Raw genomic sequence first — 15904 nt, forward strand, 5'->3', positions numbered from 1 at the left:
TCTGGGTCAGCCCACATATGTGGCGCACAGTAGGAAAAGGGTTAAACAGCCCTTTTCCTTCTCCCCTCAGTCACCCCCGTTTTCGGTTCATCTTTTCCCTTATACACTTTCTGCCTTATTCCAAACACACTTGCTTTGGTGGCTCGCTTGACTCTTGCGTGCCTGCTCTCAGGATGAGGAATTATTTTTGTATGAGGAGCTGCGTTTGATTGCTGTGCAGGGACCCTGCCTCATACAATGGTTCCCCTGTTCTGAGGCCCCAGGTCTCTAAACGAGACCCAGAGCCTTGGGGGTGCCGTGGAATAGGTAGAACTAGGAGGGGTGGGGTGTTGGTAGGCTAGCGTACATTTGTGGAGCAACCCTCTCCCCTTTTAGCTCTACCCCTTAAAAAAACAGAGCCCTAGTTGGCTACTCCATCCCCCTCAACACTAGCACAGAGGATCTGAATCAAATCATACACAAACTTTTCTCCACCGTTATTCATTTTGTCCAATTCAGAAAAAAAGAAAACTTTCCTCCCAACTCAGCAGTGCTAAATCTTAACACGCTCCACGCAGTAGCAGCTCTTGTGTTTTCTCTGTGCATTTTTTTGGGTCTGTTTTTCCACTCTCTGATTTATGCCTGGGGCAGCTAAAATTAAGAGAGCATTTTGGTGCCGCCCAGGGTGCCTGTGTAAGTGCAGGAATGCACCGCCGGGTTCTGCTACATAAGGTGAAATGACTAGGCAGCCTTTATTATTCAGGGTTAGACTTTGCAATGAAAATGCTGACTGATTTCTGGAGTTGTTCCTAAATTTTAGGGGCATCGACTGAGTTCGCATCTTGCTGCATTTAGTTTGTTCAGTACTTCAGTCATATAGTATACAAATGCTACTGATTAGTTTGTTATGTCCAAAATGGGACCACAGTTCAGAATAATAAGAGCAGCCGAGTGCTAATGGGGCATCTAGTGCCACCTATTGGTTCTTTCTATATTTAACTACAGTACAATAGCAGTGCGCTTGTTTAGGCCATGGGAGTGCAACATTTTTCCAATCAGGGGTTATTCAGTGTTGTTATAAAGTCAGCAAAGTGCTATACAAAACCTTCAAAAATATATGATGCAATGCCCAAACAAACGTTTATTATTATTATTAATAATAATAATATAAGTATTCACTGGTTTATATATCAGTTCCTTTGAGGTTTTATTTTCTTTCAGAATTCCATGATGGGTTGAATCAAATGCCTAAAGGTTCCCCACTCTTGCTTTAAGACATACTGTATTCCTTTACATTTCTCATTCAGTGTTTTTATCAATTTTACAGTTTTGTTAGCTCTTAATGCTAATTTTGTCTCCTTGCAGGTAGTTCATCATTATCCTACAATACACCATCTCACACAGACCCATCCCCACGTCTGACTGCCAAAGAAGGTAGGAGCACTTCTTGTTATTGTTTCTGGTTGGAATTCATGTTTCTATTCATAAATGGGAAAGGGGTGTGAGCTACAAAGAGATGGAAGAGGAAAACAAGGAGAAAAGGGGAAGTAAAAGTCAGTAAATTGCTTGGAGGGGTGCTCACACAAGTCGAAGGCACTTTCCCTGCTCGCTTTTGTACAAGCTAAAGTGGCAGGTGTAGCTTTTGTGTGTCAAAATGAGACAAGCCAGCTTGGAGAGAATAGGAGAATATTAACAACGATCTGAAAAGAGGCGTGCTGATGAGTTCCAGCCGCAGCAGGCGGGGTGAAGACTGACGGTGAATGCAGTGATTGTGGAAAAGAGGCAAGAGGTGGATATGCATCAGTGACAGGTGCTGAGGCAACAATGTGTATGAACCAGGAGGATGATTGGCTACTCAGAGCACATTGTATTGATCATGGGTAGTGAGTGTGTACATGTGATGGTTGAAAAGAGGGCAGCAGTCAGAAGACTTTTTGCATTTTTTTGGGAAACATAGGTACAGTCGATATTATAAGTCTATGCACACAGTTAAATGCCAGGTTTTTGTGATATGAAAAAAAAGAGACAACAACTTTTTCCACCATTAATGTAACCCATAACCTGTAAAGCTCAGCTGATTAAATAAATGTTTTTGAGAGAATAAGTACAAATTTAAATGACTGAAAAAATGTGGGCGCAAGCGTGAACACCCTCTTGTAACTGGAATGCGGCTGTCTTTGGAATTAACCAATCACATTCAAACTCATGTTAAATCGGAGTCAGCACTCACCTGCCATCATTTAGAGTGCCTCTGATTTACCCCAAATACATATCAGATGATGTAGTGGGCTTTTGCAGAGATTGTTTTACGTTCTAGAAGAACCTTGTAGGTTTTGCGATAACACTGACTAGTCATTTTGTCCATAGCCACATCCCAGTTATACGAGGGTGTGCGCACTTGTGCAACCACATTATGTAAGATGTTTGTTTTCCCACTTCCCCTCTCGAAAAGATGAAACAAAAACCAATGCAGTTTTGCAGGTTAAAGGTTATATTAATGGTGGTAGAAAAGGTTTCAGGCGTGTGTAGACTTTTTATACGCAATGTACACCTGCACACTCTAAAACATCCAAAAATAAATAAATTTTAACAAATGCTGCATCCAAAAAAAAAAAAATATGTAGTATGGCACGTCTGCTGAGTTTTGATTGCCTTTTTAAATTAGGTATTTATTCAACAGTATTGTTGACTGTCGTGGTGTACAACAGTAGACCCAAGCGGATAGGGAAAAAAAATGTAAAGCCCAAACAATTCTTGAGTAGGTGGGAATAAACCACCAATAAACAATTTTGAGGTTGGTTGCTCCCCCCAAAAAAAGAAAAAAACAAAAAGAATAAAATAAAACACAATTTAGAAAAGAGAAAGAAAAAAAATTGAAAAGAAAATTTAAATAGATGAATATGCAAGAGCCGAACTGCGAGTATGTCGGGGTCCACTTCAAAGCATACCGAGAAGTGTTTATAATATTTTGGCCAACTAAAATAACCAAAATCTTGGGAACACTGCAATTTTACACAACTAAAAGAACACCTGGTGTGGTTGAAATAAAAACAATCTGTCCTAAAATGATGGTCAACATACAATTTGTACGGATCTCGAAAATGCTTGCCATGGTAAAATCTTGATTGATGTACAGGCATTTTTAACACTTTAACAATCGTTTTTATGCGAAAACAAACACTCCATCTCAATTCATCCTGATACTTTTTTCTTCTTAATTATCAAACAACTCACATAAAGAAAAAAACATCCTGGTGACGCTGCCGTCTTTGAATCTGAGTAAGTTTACTGCATACTTCATTTAACTGTCAATAATATTCTTCTTCTTCTCCAATCACCCCTTGTTGGTTATGCTTCTTTAGGAATAAGTGTCACCCAAAAAAATACAAAATAAAAAATCCAAAGAAAAAGCAAACGTTTATCCTTCGCTCATTGAACTTCGGTTTCTTGTGATATGCGTGACGATTGTGACGTTTTGTGCAACGTTAGAGGCATTTTTCCAAATAAATTAGTCCTATTCAAACTAATCCAGATTTTGTGTTTTTAAACCAGCTATTAATTTTTTTGCATGAGACATTTCCAATAAAATCATAGCAAAAAGCCGAACTAAGCCTTTTAGGACGACGCCCAGAATGACTTCCTGCAGATACTTTTTCACTCTACAAACATTACTATGCTGACATAACACAAACATGGCCGAATCTCCCATTGCAAAAAGAAAGCTACACATCCTTTATGTCGGCCATATGGTGTCACCACCAGAAGAGCGAGAGTGCACTGCAACAACAATGATAGCACAACTAGCAGGATGAGAGTCCCATCCAGGCAGGAAAAGAGGAAACTCTGCATCTGATAAGTGTCCGAGAATGCCCTTGGACTCGTTATCTGCCTCAGGCGGCGAGCGGTAACGGGCCAAAGTCGTGAGGATTCTATACAGTACGATCGCCCATTTGGGAAGGGCAGATAAGATTCTGCTCGGTCACCCCTCGACCCCGGCCTTCCTGTTCTCAGCACCAGGTATTTGGACTGGCACGGATAGCGGGTCACTCCCTTCAAGAGCATTTCCCTTTCACAAGAGGTGACTTCTATTACGGGCTGCCTGACTGTCCGTACTTGTACCAATGTACAGCCACCTCACAACTAAGAAAAAGAGGATACAGTCACATAATATCCTCAAAACAAACCTTATTGACCCCGAAATAATGCAGTTAGTAAATACCTAGAACTACCTGTGGTCTAGCTTGCCGTTTATAACTTTTCTTGAGTATGGGCACAGTTTCTAATATCGATCATTTGCCAAATTTTATAAAAGATCAGAACAGCTATCAAATTACAAGGGGAAACATACCATTTTCCTGTTTTTTTTTTTTTTTTTCCCAAAAGCACTTGAACTCTGTTTTTCAGATATTTTCCACTTACGTTTGCATCCAGTCGTAGAAAGCAATCCATTTCTGTAGCGATGTTTTAAGTCTCTATTCTCTGGGAATTTTGTACAATTCTTAAGTTACCGCAATTTATATTTGTTGATGGAAAATAAGGTTGAAGACTGTCAGTTTAAGGACATTGGATGACCAACTATTTTAATGGAATATTTATGAATAATAATATAATAATTTAATAATATTCTATTAGTTATACAAGTGCAAAAATAAGGTACATTTTGCAATTTATTTTTAACGATGATTACATATTGTATCTCATTTTGATATTCAAAATTGTCACATGAGTATAATAAGAAGTTAATCTAAAAAATAAAAATAAATGAACAACGCAAATGTTGACATTGAATTGGAGAATACAGGATTGAGAAACTCCAGTGCTGACAATCTCTATCACAAATTTGTCCAATACTTTACAAAGATAAACAATGTTGTTGTCTGTAGGAGTGGAAAGACCTTAGCATGTCATATTTAAGGATAAAGCATTATTTTTAAGCATAATTAATGCCTTTACTTTAGAATGCAAGAATTTTTAAGGAGCCGCAAATTGCTTGCTGTTTGATTGGAAAACCTGTAAAAGATAATGCTTGGGGGGAGGGGACAAAATGCAGCATTTTTAGCAAAGCAGTGACAGCCCGTCTGGCTTTTTGTTTATATATTTGGTATAATTATCTGCAGAAGTCAACCGCAGCTTTTCACGCCAAAATGTCGTAAAAATGTGAGGCAATATGAAACAAAGTTTGTTCCAGGATAGGCCTTTATCGGACAGTTTCACAGATCAACACTGCCAGATGTTCATGCTCATATTGCCAGTCGAGAGGAGCCAAAATACTTTGCAGACTCTTTGGGGTCGAGTAAGCATGAGTATCCCGCATGAGACAACCCGTAATCTGGCCCAGACACTGCGGTGTAAAATGCAATGTTATGAATAAAAGGCAGCGTATGAAACACGGAATGTAGCAGCAATGAAAGGGTGTGAGTGTCTGTCTGTCTGTGGGACTGTGCGTGCGTCTGTCTATAAAATTTGTCTGCTTGTGGATTGGCATGTGTGTGCACGTGCTGCACGTCTCCTTGTAGCATGTTACGCTGCTTTAGACCAGCCTTTTCCAAATTTAGTGTCAGGATCCAAAATTGGTCCTGTGTCAGTCTGCATCTGGTTACTTACTGTGAAAGTGAAATATATAAAAATATTTTATTGAGTGTCAATCAGGCATACTTTTTTTTAATTTTTTTTGCTGTTTATTTTGTTTTTGTTGTACTAAACGGATTTCATATTTTCTAGCTTTAATCTATACGTGTATCTGTATCTTATGGCAATACATGATATACTTTAGTAGGTCATTTCCAGTTGTTTTAATCTAAATTTAAAAACTGGTTTCTATATGCAATGCTGGATTTATGGCTTGAAACATATTCACTGGTCCACTTTTTGTCAGTGCATGAGGAAAGACAGTGGTTGATGTTTGTGGGAAGGGCGACTTCCTCAAAAAGTGGCCTGAAAAAGCATTTCAGGCCTAACCCGGAAAGAATTAAGTGGAACGCCCCAAAAGTTCGACGACTATCCAATCAATCAATACCTCAAAATAAAAAAAAAAAAAAAAAAAAAAAACGACATTGTGTTTGACATCAAACATTCCTGTTAGACTTCAGGCCAGTGAAAATGTGTCTTTCTTTTTGGGCATGTCACCAGAGGGGTAACGGTGATGGAAAAGCTTGACCATGACCAAATGACAACCAACAATGTAACTCACTACAATATGAACCGTACAATTAAATATCACCAAATGTAATATACAATACACCAGAGATGAGTTTCAGCAAGACCTATAAAACTAGGTGACAGCATCACTCTCCCAACACCCTCACGTTCCTTACATCTGTCAGATATCTTCAAAAGGCAACTACTTTTACAGTGGTTCACTTATTTTTACATTTTATATGACAAAAATATTAGTCCCACACAAGCACGGGGAGAACACGCAAACACCACAAAGGATGGTGGATGTGCTAACCAGTCAACCACGGTGCCATTGATAACAATAATAACATTTAATATAGTATTAGAAAAAGCCATTGTACAATAAATGCACCCTAATTGCTCCTAATAGAGTTAGTTGCATAAGTAGGTGCCCCCAACTTCTATATGAGGAAAGAATGTGTTTATGAAGTTTAATGGTTTGCTTTGCCAAGAAAAATATGATGTTTCACTGTTCTTTAAAAGCGTCCATCCAAGATGTGACTTTGCTTTTTTTGTGCCAGGCTTCTCTTCAGTAAAAGGGATCTCGTCTCTCTCTTTCTCTCCTCTTCTCTTTCATTGAATATGTAGAATATGTATAACCCACCTCTTTCTCTCTCATCATGTCTTTCTACCTTTCTCGCCCTCCCTGCGTCTAGCACTCAGGCCTTGTTTTTTTACTAACTGGTCGTGCAGTCAAGTCTCCCAGGAGCGTGCACCACACCCCAGACAAGAGTGGAAACTGGCTCGAGTCATAGAGCAAAGCCTGGAAAAATGAAGGCGAAGGGAGGTAGGACAGGGCAGGGGTGTTTGGCGGTTGCACTTTTGGGTCGACGTCTGCGCGGCTGGCCTGCTCTGCATTGCCCCCAGACCACTTGAGTTTTTGTTTTTGTTTTTTTGTGTATGTTTGACATGTGCTGCTTCTCATTCTGTGCTTTCGCTCCTCTCTCGCAAGCTCTCGCTGCGGTGAACTCCACGTAAACAAGAGTTACAAAAGCGGATTGTGGTGTCACACATTCTGTAGCGTCCCTACTTCATTCTTCAGTCACACTGTTGTGTTGGATATCAACTTCGAATTGATATCAGTAAGCCGCTAAAGGCTATTTATGAGCATAAAACACTAGCAGGGCTCGGCCTGTCCTCACTAGGATGTTCATTACTATTGTTTTCCTTCTGAATTCCAAACATTTTGTCCTCTTTTCTAATATTTTCTTGCCACAAATGATTTATTTCTTCCTCTGTCTCATATTAATCCACCATCTTCTCTGCGTGTAGCTGGAGCAGACCTTGTTCCTTGTTGGGTTTCTTTCTAGGTGGTGTCGAGTGGATGTGTGTGTTGGTGCTTTGGGGGGGGGGGGGGGGGGGGGCAGTAAAACAAAGAGAGGTTGTCTTCAGGCGAGGTAGGCAGGAAACACAAGTCTCCCAGGACTCGCTGCTCCTCAGCCTGCACCAGATTGGACCTGACAGCCCCCTCAGCCACGGCAGCCCGCTTGTTCTTTGTCCCGTTTTGCTCTTTTTTCTCCTCTTTTCATCATTATAATGACTTTTTGCAAGTTAATATCCATCGCATTCATGCTTATATCTACGCTCTCAATTGCCATTTTACTACACTTTGAACATTATCCCCCGGAATGGGGCCTTTGGTGAAATATTTTAGGGTTTTAAATCTTTAATAGGTGGAAAATAATTAATGAGATGAAAAGATTATTCTGCAGCAGGAATTTTCCCCTTTCTCGAGAACTATTAGAAACCATATATGACATTAATTATCCATTTAAAATACGTTTTTGGACTAGAGAATGACACTTTCAGAGTTGAACTTTATTTCAAAGAGAAGTTATAGTTGCATTTTCTTAAATGCAGAACAGTATTTGATTATTCTTAGATGGGAGAAGAGGTGGATTTTGTTCGTTGAGCTGTCAACATATATTTTTCCACAAGAGGGCAATATCGCACAGTGGATAAGGGTCTGATTCGGATGTGATTTATTGATCTAGCCAGGTAAGGCCATTGCAATCAAGTCTCATTTTCAATGCCGACCTGACTGCAGAAAACAGATTTTAAAAAACTAAGCAAAATGAAAGCAAATACTAATGAATACATATAGACAACAAACTGTACAATGTGATATAGTGACAAAATGACATAATATATTCCATTAAATCATTGCATATGATGAATAAAAGGTTTACAATGAGGGTGATGAGGACGCTGACATGTTTTCGGTTTAGTTTATATGATCTTGAATGCCCCTGTTGGTGATAAAATAACTATATAAGCTATAATCTGTTCACCAATGCATACAACCTTAAATAACACCAATTCCCTATACTGTACATACATACATATAGAGTTCTACTGTATGTCCTTGAGTCCCATACATTCCAGACATATTTCATATCTGAGCAGTGTTATATCTTTTTATATCTTAACAGTCATATATCCATGTAAAAGTATATAGACTTTCCAAACTTGCCTTGTGAACTTGAGAGCTTTTTAAAATGTCCAATTCCACTGATGGGAAAAGGGATTGCCTCTTGACCTTGAAAACAGCATGTGGATCCCAGTCGTGACCTCTGTCATCACTCTTACACCTCTCTTGCCTTCTGGGAGAAATTTGAATTGAAAAAAAGAAAGAAAAAAAGCAGAGAAAAGAGAAAGAGAAAGAAAATGTGTGGTTGTCAAACACTTTAGAATTCTGTGTGTTCTGGCAACTGTTGAGGATAATACAAGTCATCAAAAGGTGCTGGCCAGGTGCACTATGAGTATAGCATTGAGACTCAGCCAGGAGGCTCATCACATCCTCTGTTTTACCTGTTTGTGTCAGAGTGAATGATTGTTAGTAGAGGCTCTCCAGATACACAGCAGAATCCACGCAAAAGTGAGCCAGGATTGGCCATTTGTCAAGGTTTCATGAAGGGAGGAAGTGAACGCGCTGCACATGGAACTGTGAACTGTGGCCGTTAATTTGCCTTTCATTTGTGGCGAGGGATGTCGCAAGGTGCCCGGTTAACTGTAATCGTTGTCTAACAGTGTGCCACAATCGTCCCTGTGTGCCAAACACAACAACACTGCCACGGCCAGATATCCTGTCAAGAGCCACTTCGGCCGAGTTCTCCATAGTTGATTAATGTGCTGTTGGTACTGGACAAATAGTCTGGTACACAGTGAGGATGAATTATCAATACATACAAAGCGATAATGAATGTTGGATGTTGTGAATGTTGAAAATTGTCATTGTAATATGACTACAGCATTGATTCTCAAAGTGCGGTATGGATAACACAACTACTGAATTAAATGTTCAAACTGTGCATAATGTTACCGTGGCTTACTTTTTTTCTTTTTGGTACTTTTGTTAAGTAGAGTTTTGTTGTATCTAACAATACATTTGCATTCAATGTTTTAGATTTGTTTTTACGTTTTTGAGGTACAGATTTTATTTAACTTATGTGCAATACATTTTAATTGAATGTATTTTTTTGTAAGTCGGATTCGTATCTGGTGAGGGTTGGACTGGCATCTCTGCTTTTTGCAGATGATGTGGTTCTGTTGGCTTCATCAAGCCGTGATCACCAGCTCTCACTGGAGCGGTTCGCAGCCGAGTGTGAAGCAGTTGGGATGAAAATCAGCACCTCCAAATCAGAGACCATGGTCCTCAGTCAGAAAAGGGTGGAGTGCCCTCTCCAGGTCGGGGATGAGATCCTACCCCAAGTGGAGGAGTTCAAGTATCTTGGTGTCTTGTTCACAAGTGAGGGAAGACTGGAACAGGAGAGCAACAGGCGGGATGTCCAGGCTCTTCCTTAGAGCTAGGGTGAGAAGCCCGGTCATCCAGGAGGGGCTCAGAGTAGAGCCGCTGCTCCTCCGCCTTGAGAGGAGCCAGATAAGGTGGCTCGGGCATCTGATTAGGATGCCTCCAGGACGCCTCCCTGGTGAGGTGTTCCGGGCATGTCCCACCGGGAGGAAACCCCACGTACGACTCGACATGCTACGTCTCTTCGGCTGGCCTCGGAACACCTCGGGAACCCTCTGGAAGAGCTGGATGAAGTGGCTGGGGAGAGGGAAGTCTGGGCTCGGATGGATGGATTTTTTTATTTACGACTCTATATACGCTCAGTGTTAAAGCTATGATCCCTAAATTTTGTCGCCCCCTAAGCTGGAATTCAGTATTACAACAACAGGAACCGTCGCTTCGATATTGACGTAGGGGGGCCCTTGTATGTGATGATTCTACAACATTTTGATTCTGGTTTGAAGGACAGCCTGTGGGAACAAAAGATGGATTCTTCGGAAGAGGAAATTGTTGTAAATTCACTATTATTGCTGCGTTTTGTGCATGTGTTGCTTGGATGCAGCTGAACTTTGATTATTTTACGTCAGGCAACTTGTTGGGCAGCTAAGGGGTCCTCGGAAAGAGGCTTTGTTCGTTCAAGGCAATTATTATTATTATTGCTTTTGTTTACACAGTAACTTTTGTATGATTATTTTCTGCTACACAAACGCTAAACAATGTGTTTAGTAAGCTTTTTACAAAAGACAAGGGGCAGTGCGTCTCCCATTTGCAGGTAAAATGCGTCATTCCCGTGCCGTCATTTGCGGTGCTCCACCACGTGGGCTAGTGCGGCAAATGAATCAGGTGTTCACTAAATATAAAAAAATCAAATACTGAAAAATTCAGTGTTAGAGGAGCTGAAAATGATTTTTTTTTATAGTTACATACTGCCGGTCTAATGTTTAAACTGCATAATGTGACAGTGGCTTACTATAATATTAAATATACTTTTTAGGAATAGTTTTTGATGAACACGTGGGCCTATTACACCAACGTATTTTAATGTCAGTCATGACGGTAGTACTTGGAGAGCTAAGTATTTTTTAAGGTGGTACTTGGTATCAAAAGTTGAAGAACCACTAGACGAGAGCATTCTAGTGAGTACTTAATACTTTTTAGTTTTAACACAACCAAGGCTAGTAAATCAGACAAATTTTATGGGTTCCTTTTTCTTTTATTATTGTGATGTAACCCCAATCATCCAAAACCGGCCTGAACCGCTTTGTCATTTTGGCCAAATATAGGATCTTTGTAGCAGACAAAGACTTTCAGATTGACATGATAATGGCGTGCAGTGACTCATTGCCTCAGGACTCCCCATTTTTTTAAGTGAATAGTTTGTATACAAGGGGTGGGTATTTAAAACGAACAGATGGGCCAGCACATTCATGCATGAGGTTAAAATATGTTTGTAAAATTGTCTATTTTAATAATCAACTAATATTTCATTTGTAAGTGTATTACAGTATTTATAATTATTTACTTATCATTAATTAACAAATTATTTGATCAAATAAATTAAATAATATATTTTATTTACAATAAACTCATTAAATTTTTTTTTAAGATAGATTAATTAAAAGATGAATAAATCAATTTTATTTGACCAATTTAAGGAAAAAAATGGCTAAAACGTGAGCCATAATTTAACAACCCATTTTGTTACATACAATACAATATAAAAAAACATACAATATGAAAAAAACAAATACAACCAACAAAGTCACCTTTTTTTGTGCTTCCGATGTAACCAGGAAGGCAAGAGAGCACTTTGCACAGAAATCCCAATTTTAGCCATTACTGCATTTTAGACATGGCCCGCCTAAATGCTGTCGTCCATTTTTTATTTTTTTGTTAGACCCTTCATATGATGCTGTACGGCGAACAGGATGGTCAAACAACATGCACAGCGCCAAAGGTGAGGACTAAAAGCACTGCACAATCCAAGTTCATGGATGTTAGACATTGTGGCCAATTCTGTCCCCAAGACATGAAGTTAATGTGCCAATCAATGTGTGCGTGGTTACATCCAATCATTTTTTCTTTGTCACTCTCTCGCATTCTGCAGGCTCACCAGTTGTGACTCAGAATGTGACCAAGACTACCGAGCAGCCCAGAGCTCAACCAGGTATCAGCCCTTGACCCGTTTTTGTTTGCCATCAATGTGGCAAACCCTGCAAATTTGTAGACTGATTTTAAAATGAGTGCAGTTCTAACTTAAAATAAGTATAGTTCTAACTTCGTTCTAACTAGCGGTGGTAGGCTATAATAAATGACTAGTACACACTGGTCAGTTTTCTTCTCACCACTGTGCATGTGTTAGCGAATCAGAATTCGATCTAATTGATGGGATTGTGTCCACGAACAGCAATCTGCATAAAAAAACGCCCGTATTTCCTTAGAAAAGGACATCCATTTGATGTATCGTAACAAGATTGGTGAGAAGTTGGAAGAGATGGCCCCAAAACTTCCATCCATCCATCCATTATCTGAGCCGCTTATCCTCACAAGGGTCGCGGCAGCTCTGGAGCCTATCCCAGCTATCATCGAGCAGGAGGCAGGGTACACCCTGAACTGGCTGGCCCCAAAACTTTCAGAATCTTTATCCTATTTTAAAAAGGTTGGGATCATAGGAAAGCTTGCTAAACACAGAAACATATGATCATGATGTTAATCGGGATGTCACAATATTCACGATATCGAGATATCATGGAGTTCGAAGTGCCTTGATATCGTCATGGTCTTTTCCCGATATAAAATAATGAAACGTGCTTAAAATGTAGTTTTGGGATGGCGATACGAAGCCACGCCGCTTAGCCAGGTTTCAAGAGCGCTTCACTTCCTCATTTGAGTGTAAACACACCCAACTGGACGTATATCCCATGTGACCATGTGGGTATGTCACAAGAAATACACTGATTGGCTGACTGGCTCACGTGACCGAAAGGCTCGTGTTGGAAGGGATGCAGAAGCATCGCAACTTGCTACGGCGCACTACATCGTTTCACAATCAGGTCTCCTTGTGCCGCCGCCCCCGCCTCATCAAAGAGATGATCCGGCGAAGCATAACACTCTTTAGTGGTGTGCTAGTGAGTGTTTCGCTCAAGTCGTGAATGAACATCACACGGAGAGAGAATAACGATTCAGACTCCCGTTACAACATATCCATCTGCCAATCCATCCCATTAGTCCAGAAAAATTACATAATAGGTCCACTCCATACAACCAACATCAATAATAAATAAATCATCGAACATACTTTCCTCTCTTCAAATGAAACGTCCATATTTCATGCTGATTGGAAAAAAATAAATCATCTTACTAATCAGCTTATTCAGCTGAGGAAAATAAACTAAGCAGGAGTCCCACGATTATTTCATTTCTTGTTATTTGCTTGTTTCTAAAGGTGCGTAAGAGTGTTCCTGCCATTCTGGCTCCACTGGAATGTTTGGAATCAAGCAAATAAATCACTGTTAGTAGCCAGTATCCCATTTCTAATGTTTCAAATTAAAAAAAATATGACAATAAATAACGGGGGACGACTGGTTAGAACATCTGCCTCACCGTTCTGGGGACCGGGGTTTAAATCCCGGCCCCGCCTGAGTGGAGTTTGCATGTTCTCCGGGTACTCCGGTTTCCTTCCACATCCAAAAGACATGCAGGGCAAAATTGCCCGTAGGTGTGAATGTGAGTGCGAATGGTTGTTTGTTTCTATGTGCCCTGCGATTGGCTGGCAACCAGTTCAGGGTGTACCCCGCCTCCTGCCCGATGATAGCTGGGATAGGCTCCAGCACGCCCGCAACCCTAGTGAGGATAAGCGGAACAGTAGATGAATGAATGAATGAATGAATGACAATAAATACTGTTAAATTAGTAAACAGACATTTTCTCAATGGACAGTTATTATTACTGCAGCAATAATAGCGCTTTGGAGGTATCGTATTTGAATGTGAACATTGGATGAAAAGGGGACAGAGGTGCACGGTTGTAAATTATTTGAAGATGTCTTTTTCACAAAAACCTGTGGAAAAACACACAGAAACTACTAGTCTATTGAGAAGGACTCGGCTCGCAAGAAAAAGAGAGGTTTTTCGGTTCTCCTGCAATCGCCTCTTTGCCCCACCTGTACCGAGCTTTCCCACGATATCGCAATAATTATCGTACCGTGAGATTAAGACCATGATAAAACCAAACCGTGAGGTATAGATATTTTGACATCCCAAGATGTTAATAATTCAGGTTATCAAGGGGATTTGAAATAATAATGCTATTTTTTACAGTCATATGTCAATTTATGGAAATTTCAGGAAATGTTGTGGATATTTGTAACATGTATTTGGTCAATACGAAAATTTCAAAGCTATAGATAACATCAGAAATGTGTTCAAGGTCATCAGTATCGACCTATTGTGCTAAGGAAAATAACCCCAACACATCCATCCATCCATCCATTTTCTGAGCCGCTTATCCTCACAAGGGTCGCGGGAGCGCTGGAGCCTATCCCAGGTATCATCGGGCAGGAGGCGGGGTACACCCTGAACTGGTTGCCAGCCAATCGCAGGGCACATATAAACAAACAACCATTCACACCTACGGGCAATTTAGTCTTCAATGAACCTACCATGCATTTTTTTGGGATGTGGGAGGAAACCGGAGTGCCCGGAGAAAACCCATGCAGGCACGGGGAGAACATGCAAACTACACACAGGCCGGGCTGGGGATTGAACCCGGGTCCTCAGAACTGTGAGGCAGATGCTCTAACCAGTCGTCCACCGTGCCGCCCATAAAATATATTTCATCTAAATTTGAATATGTATAGCAACAATTTTGTTGAATATTACTTTAAAAAAAAACATTCTCACAGTGGAATAGTCCAATATATGTTAGTCTGTTTTCCTCCCATGTCTAGTTCTCTGTTCTTTGCCAATTAGTGCAAGTCCGAGTTCTTTTCATGAGCATTTTAACACGTCTGCTTTTGTTCACAGATCCTTACCAGATACTTGGTCCCACCAGTAGTCGCCTAGCCAATCCTGGTAAGAATGTTGATTATCCGTAACACATCTGTAATTTCTCCAAACAACGTTCCGGTGCGTCTCTCACTCACCGATGACACCTCTCCTTCTGCTCATCAGGTTCAGGCCAGATCCAACTTTGGCAATTTCTCTTGGAGCTCCTGTCGGACAGCGCCAACGCCGGCTGCATCACCTGGGAGGGCACCAACGGCGAGTTTAAGATGACGGACCCGGACGAGGTGGCGCGCCGTTGGGGCGAGCGCAAGAGCAAGCCCAACATGAACTACGACAAACTGAGCCGTGCGCTGCGCTACTACTACGACAAAAACATCATGACCAAGGTGCACGGCAAACGCTATGCCTATAAGTTTGACTTCCATGGCATCGCCCAGGCGCTGCAACCGCATCCCACCGAGTCGTCCATGTATAAGTACCCCTCGGACCTAGCCTACGTGCCTTCTTATCACAGCCATCAACAGAAGGTCAACTTTGTGTCCCCTCACCCTCCGTCCATGCCAGTTACCTCCTCCAACTTCTTCGGACCAACTGCTCCATACTGGAGCTCGCCCACTGCTGGCATCTACCCCAACCCGAATGTCCCCCGCCACCCGAACACCCATGTGCCCTCCCATCTGGGCAGTTACTATTAAACATCTCTATATAAACACCCACTAGCCAAGCCCGCCCTTGCTGACCTGCACTCTCAATACCGTAATGAAGGCAATGAAGAGGCGTGATGAAATCAAAGGAGATTTTTTAAATATTTGTTAATAATTTCTAAACAACTGGATGCTATGGTCCTAAATGGAATACTACTTACCTTTAGAAGACTTGATGTTTCGGACATGTGCCTTTATCTTCCACTTCCTCCTGAAAGCTGCAGCCAGTTCCTCTCCAAAATGTTTGC

At 40.9% G+C, this 15904-nt stretch overlaps 1 protein-coding gene across 8 annotated transcripts in view; it reads left to right on the forward strand.

The window, feature by feature from the left end:
- fli1 (Fli-1 proto-oncogene, ETS transcription factor) overlaps window positions 1-15904 on the forward strand; it is a 37048-nt gene that overhangs the window by 20548 nt on the left and 596 nt on the right. For 7 of the 8 annotated variants that reach the window (XM_061782072.1, XM_061782073.1, XM_061782074.1 and 4 more), the window contains 5 exons: window positions 1345-1413; window positions 11844-11903; window positions 12054-12113; window positions 14971-15018; window positions 15118-15904. The exon at window positions 15118-15904 is cut by the window's right edge and continues 596 nt beyond it. In XM_061782072.1, the coding sequence (XP_061638056.1) occupies window positions 1345-1413; window positions 11844-11903; window positions 12054-12113; window positions 14971-15018; window positions 15118-15647 (767 nt within the window). In that variant the 3' untranslated portion in view covers window positions 15648-15904. The remainder of the gene's footprint in view (window positions 1-1344; window positions 1414-11843; window positions 11904-12053; window positions 12114-14970; window positions 15019-15117) is intronic. The other variant, XM_061782076.1, reaches the window with a different exon arrangement.

Source organism: Phyllopteryx taeniolatus, chromosome 8 (assembly GCF_024500385.1).
Source record: "Phyllopteryx taeniolatus isolate TA_2022b chromosome 8, UOR_Ptae_1.2, whole genome shotgun sequence".
Lineage (NCBI taxonomy): Eukaryota > Metazoa > Chordata > Actinopteri > Syngnathiformes > Syngnathidae > Phyllopteryx > Phyllopteryx taeniolatus.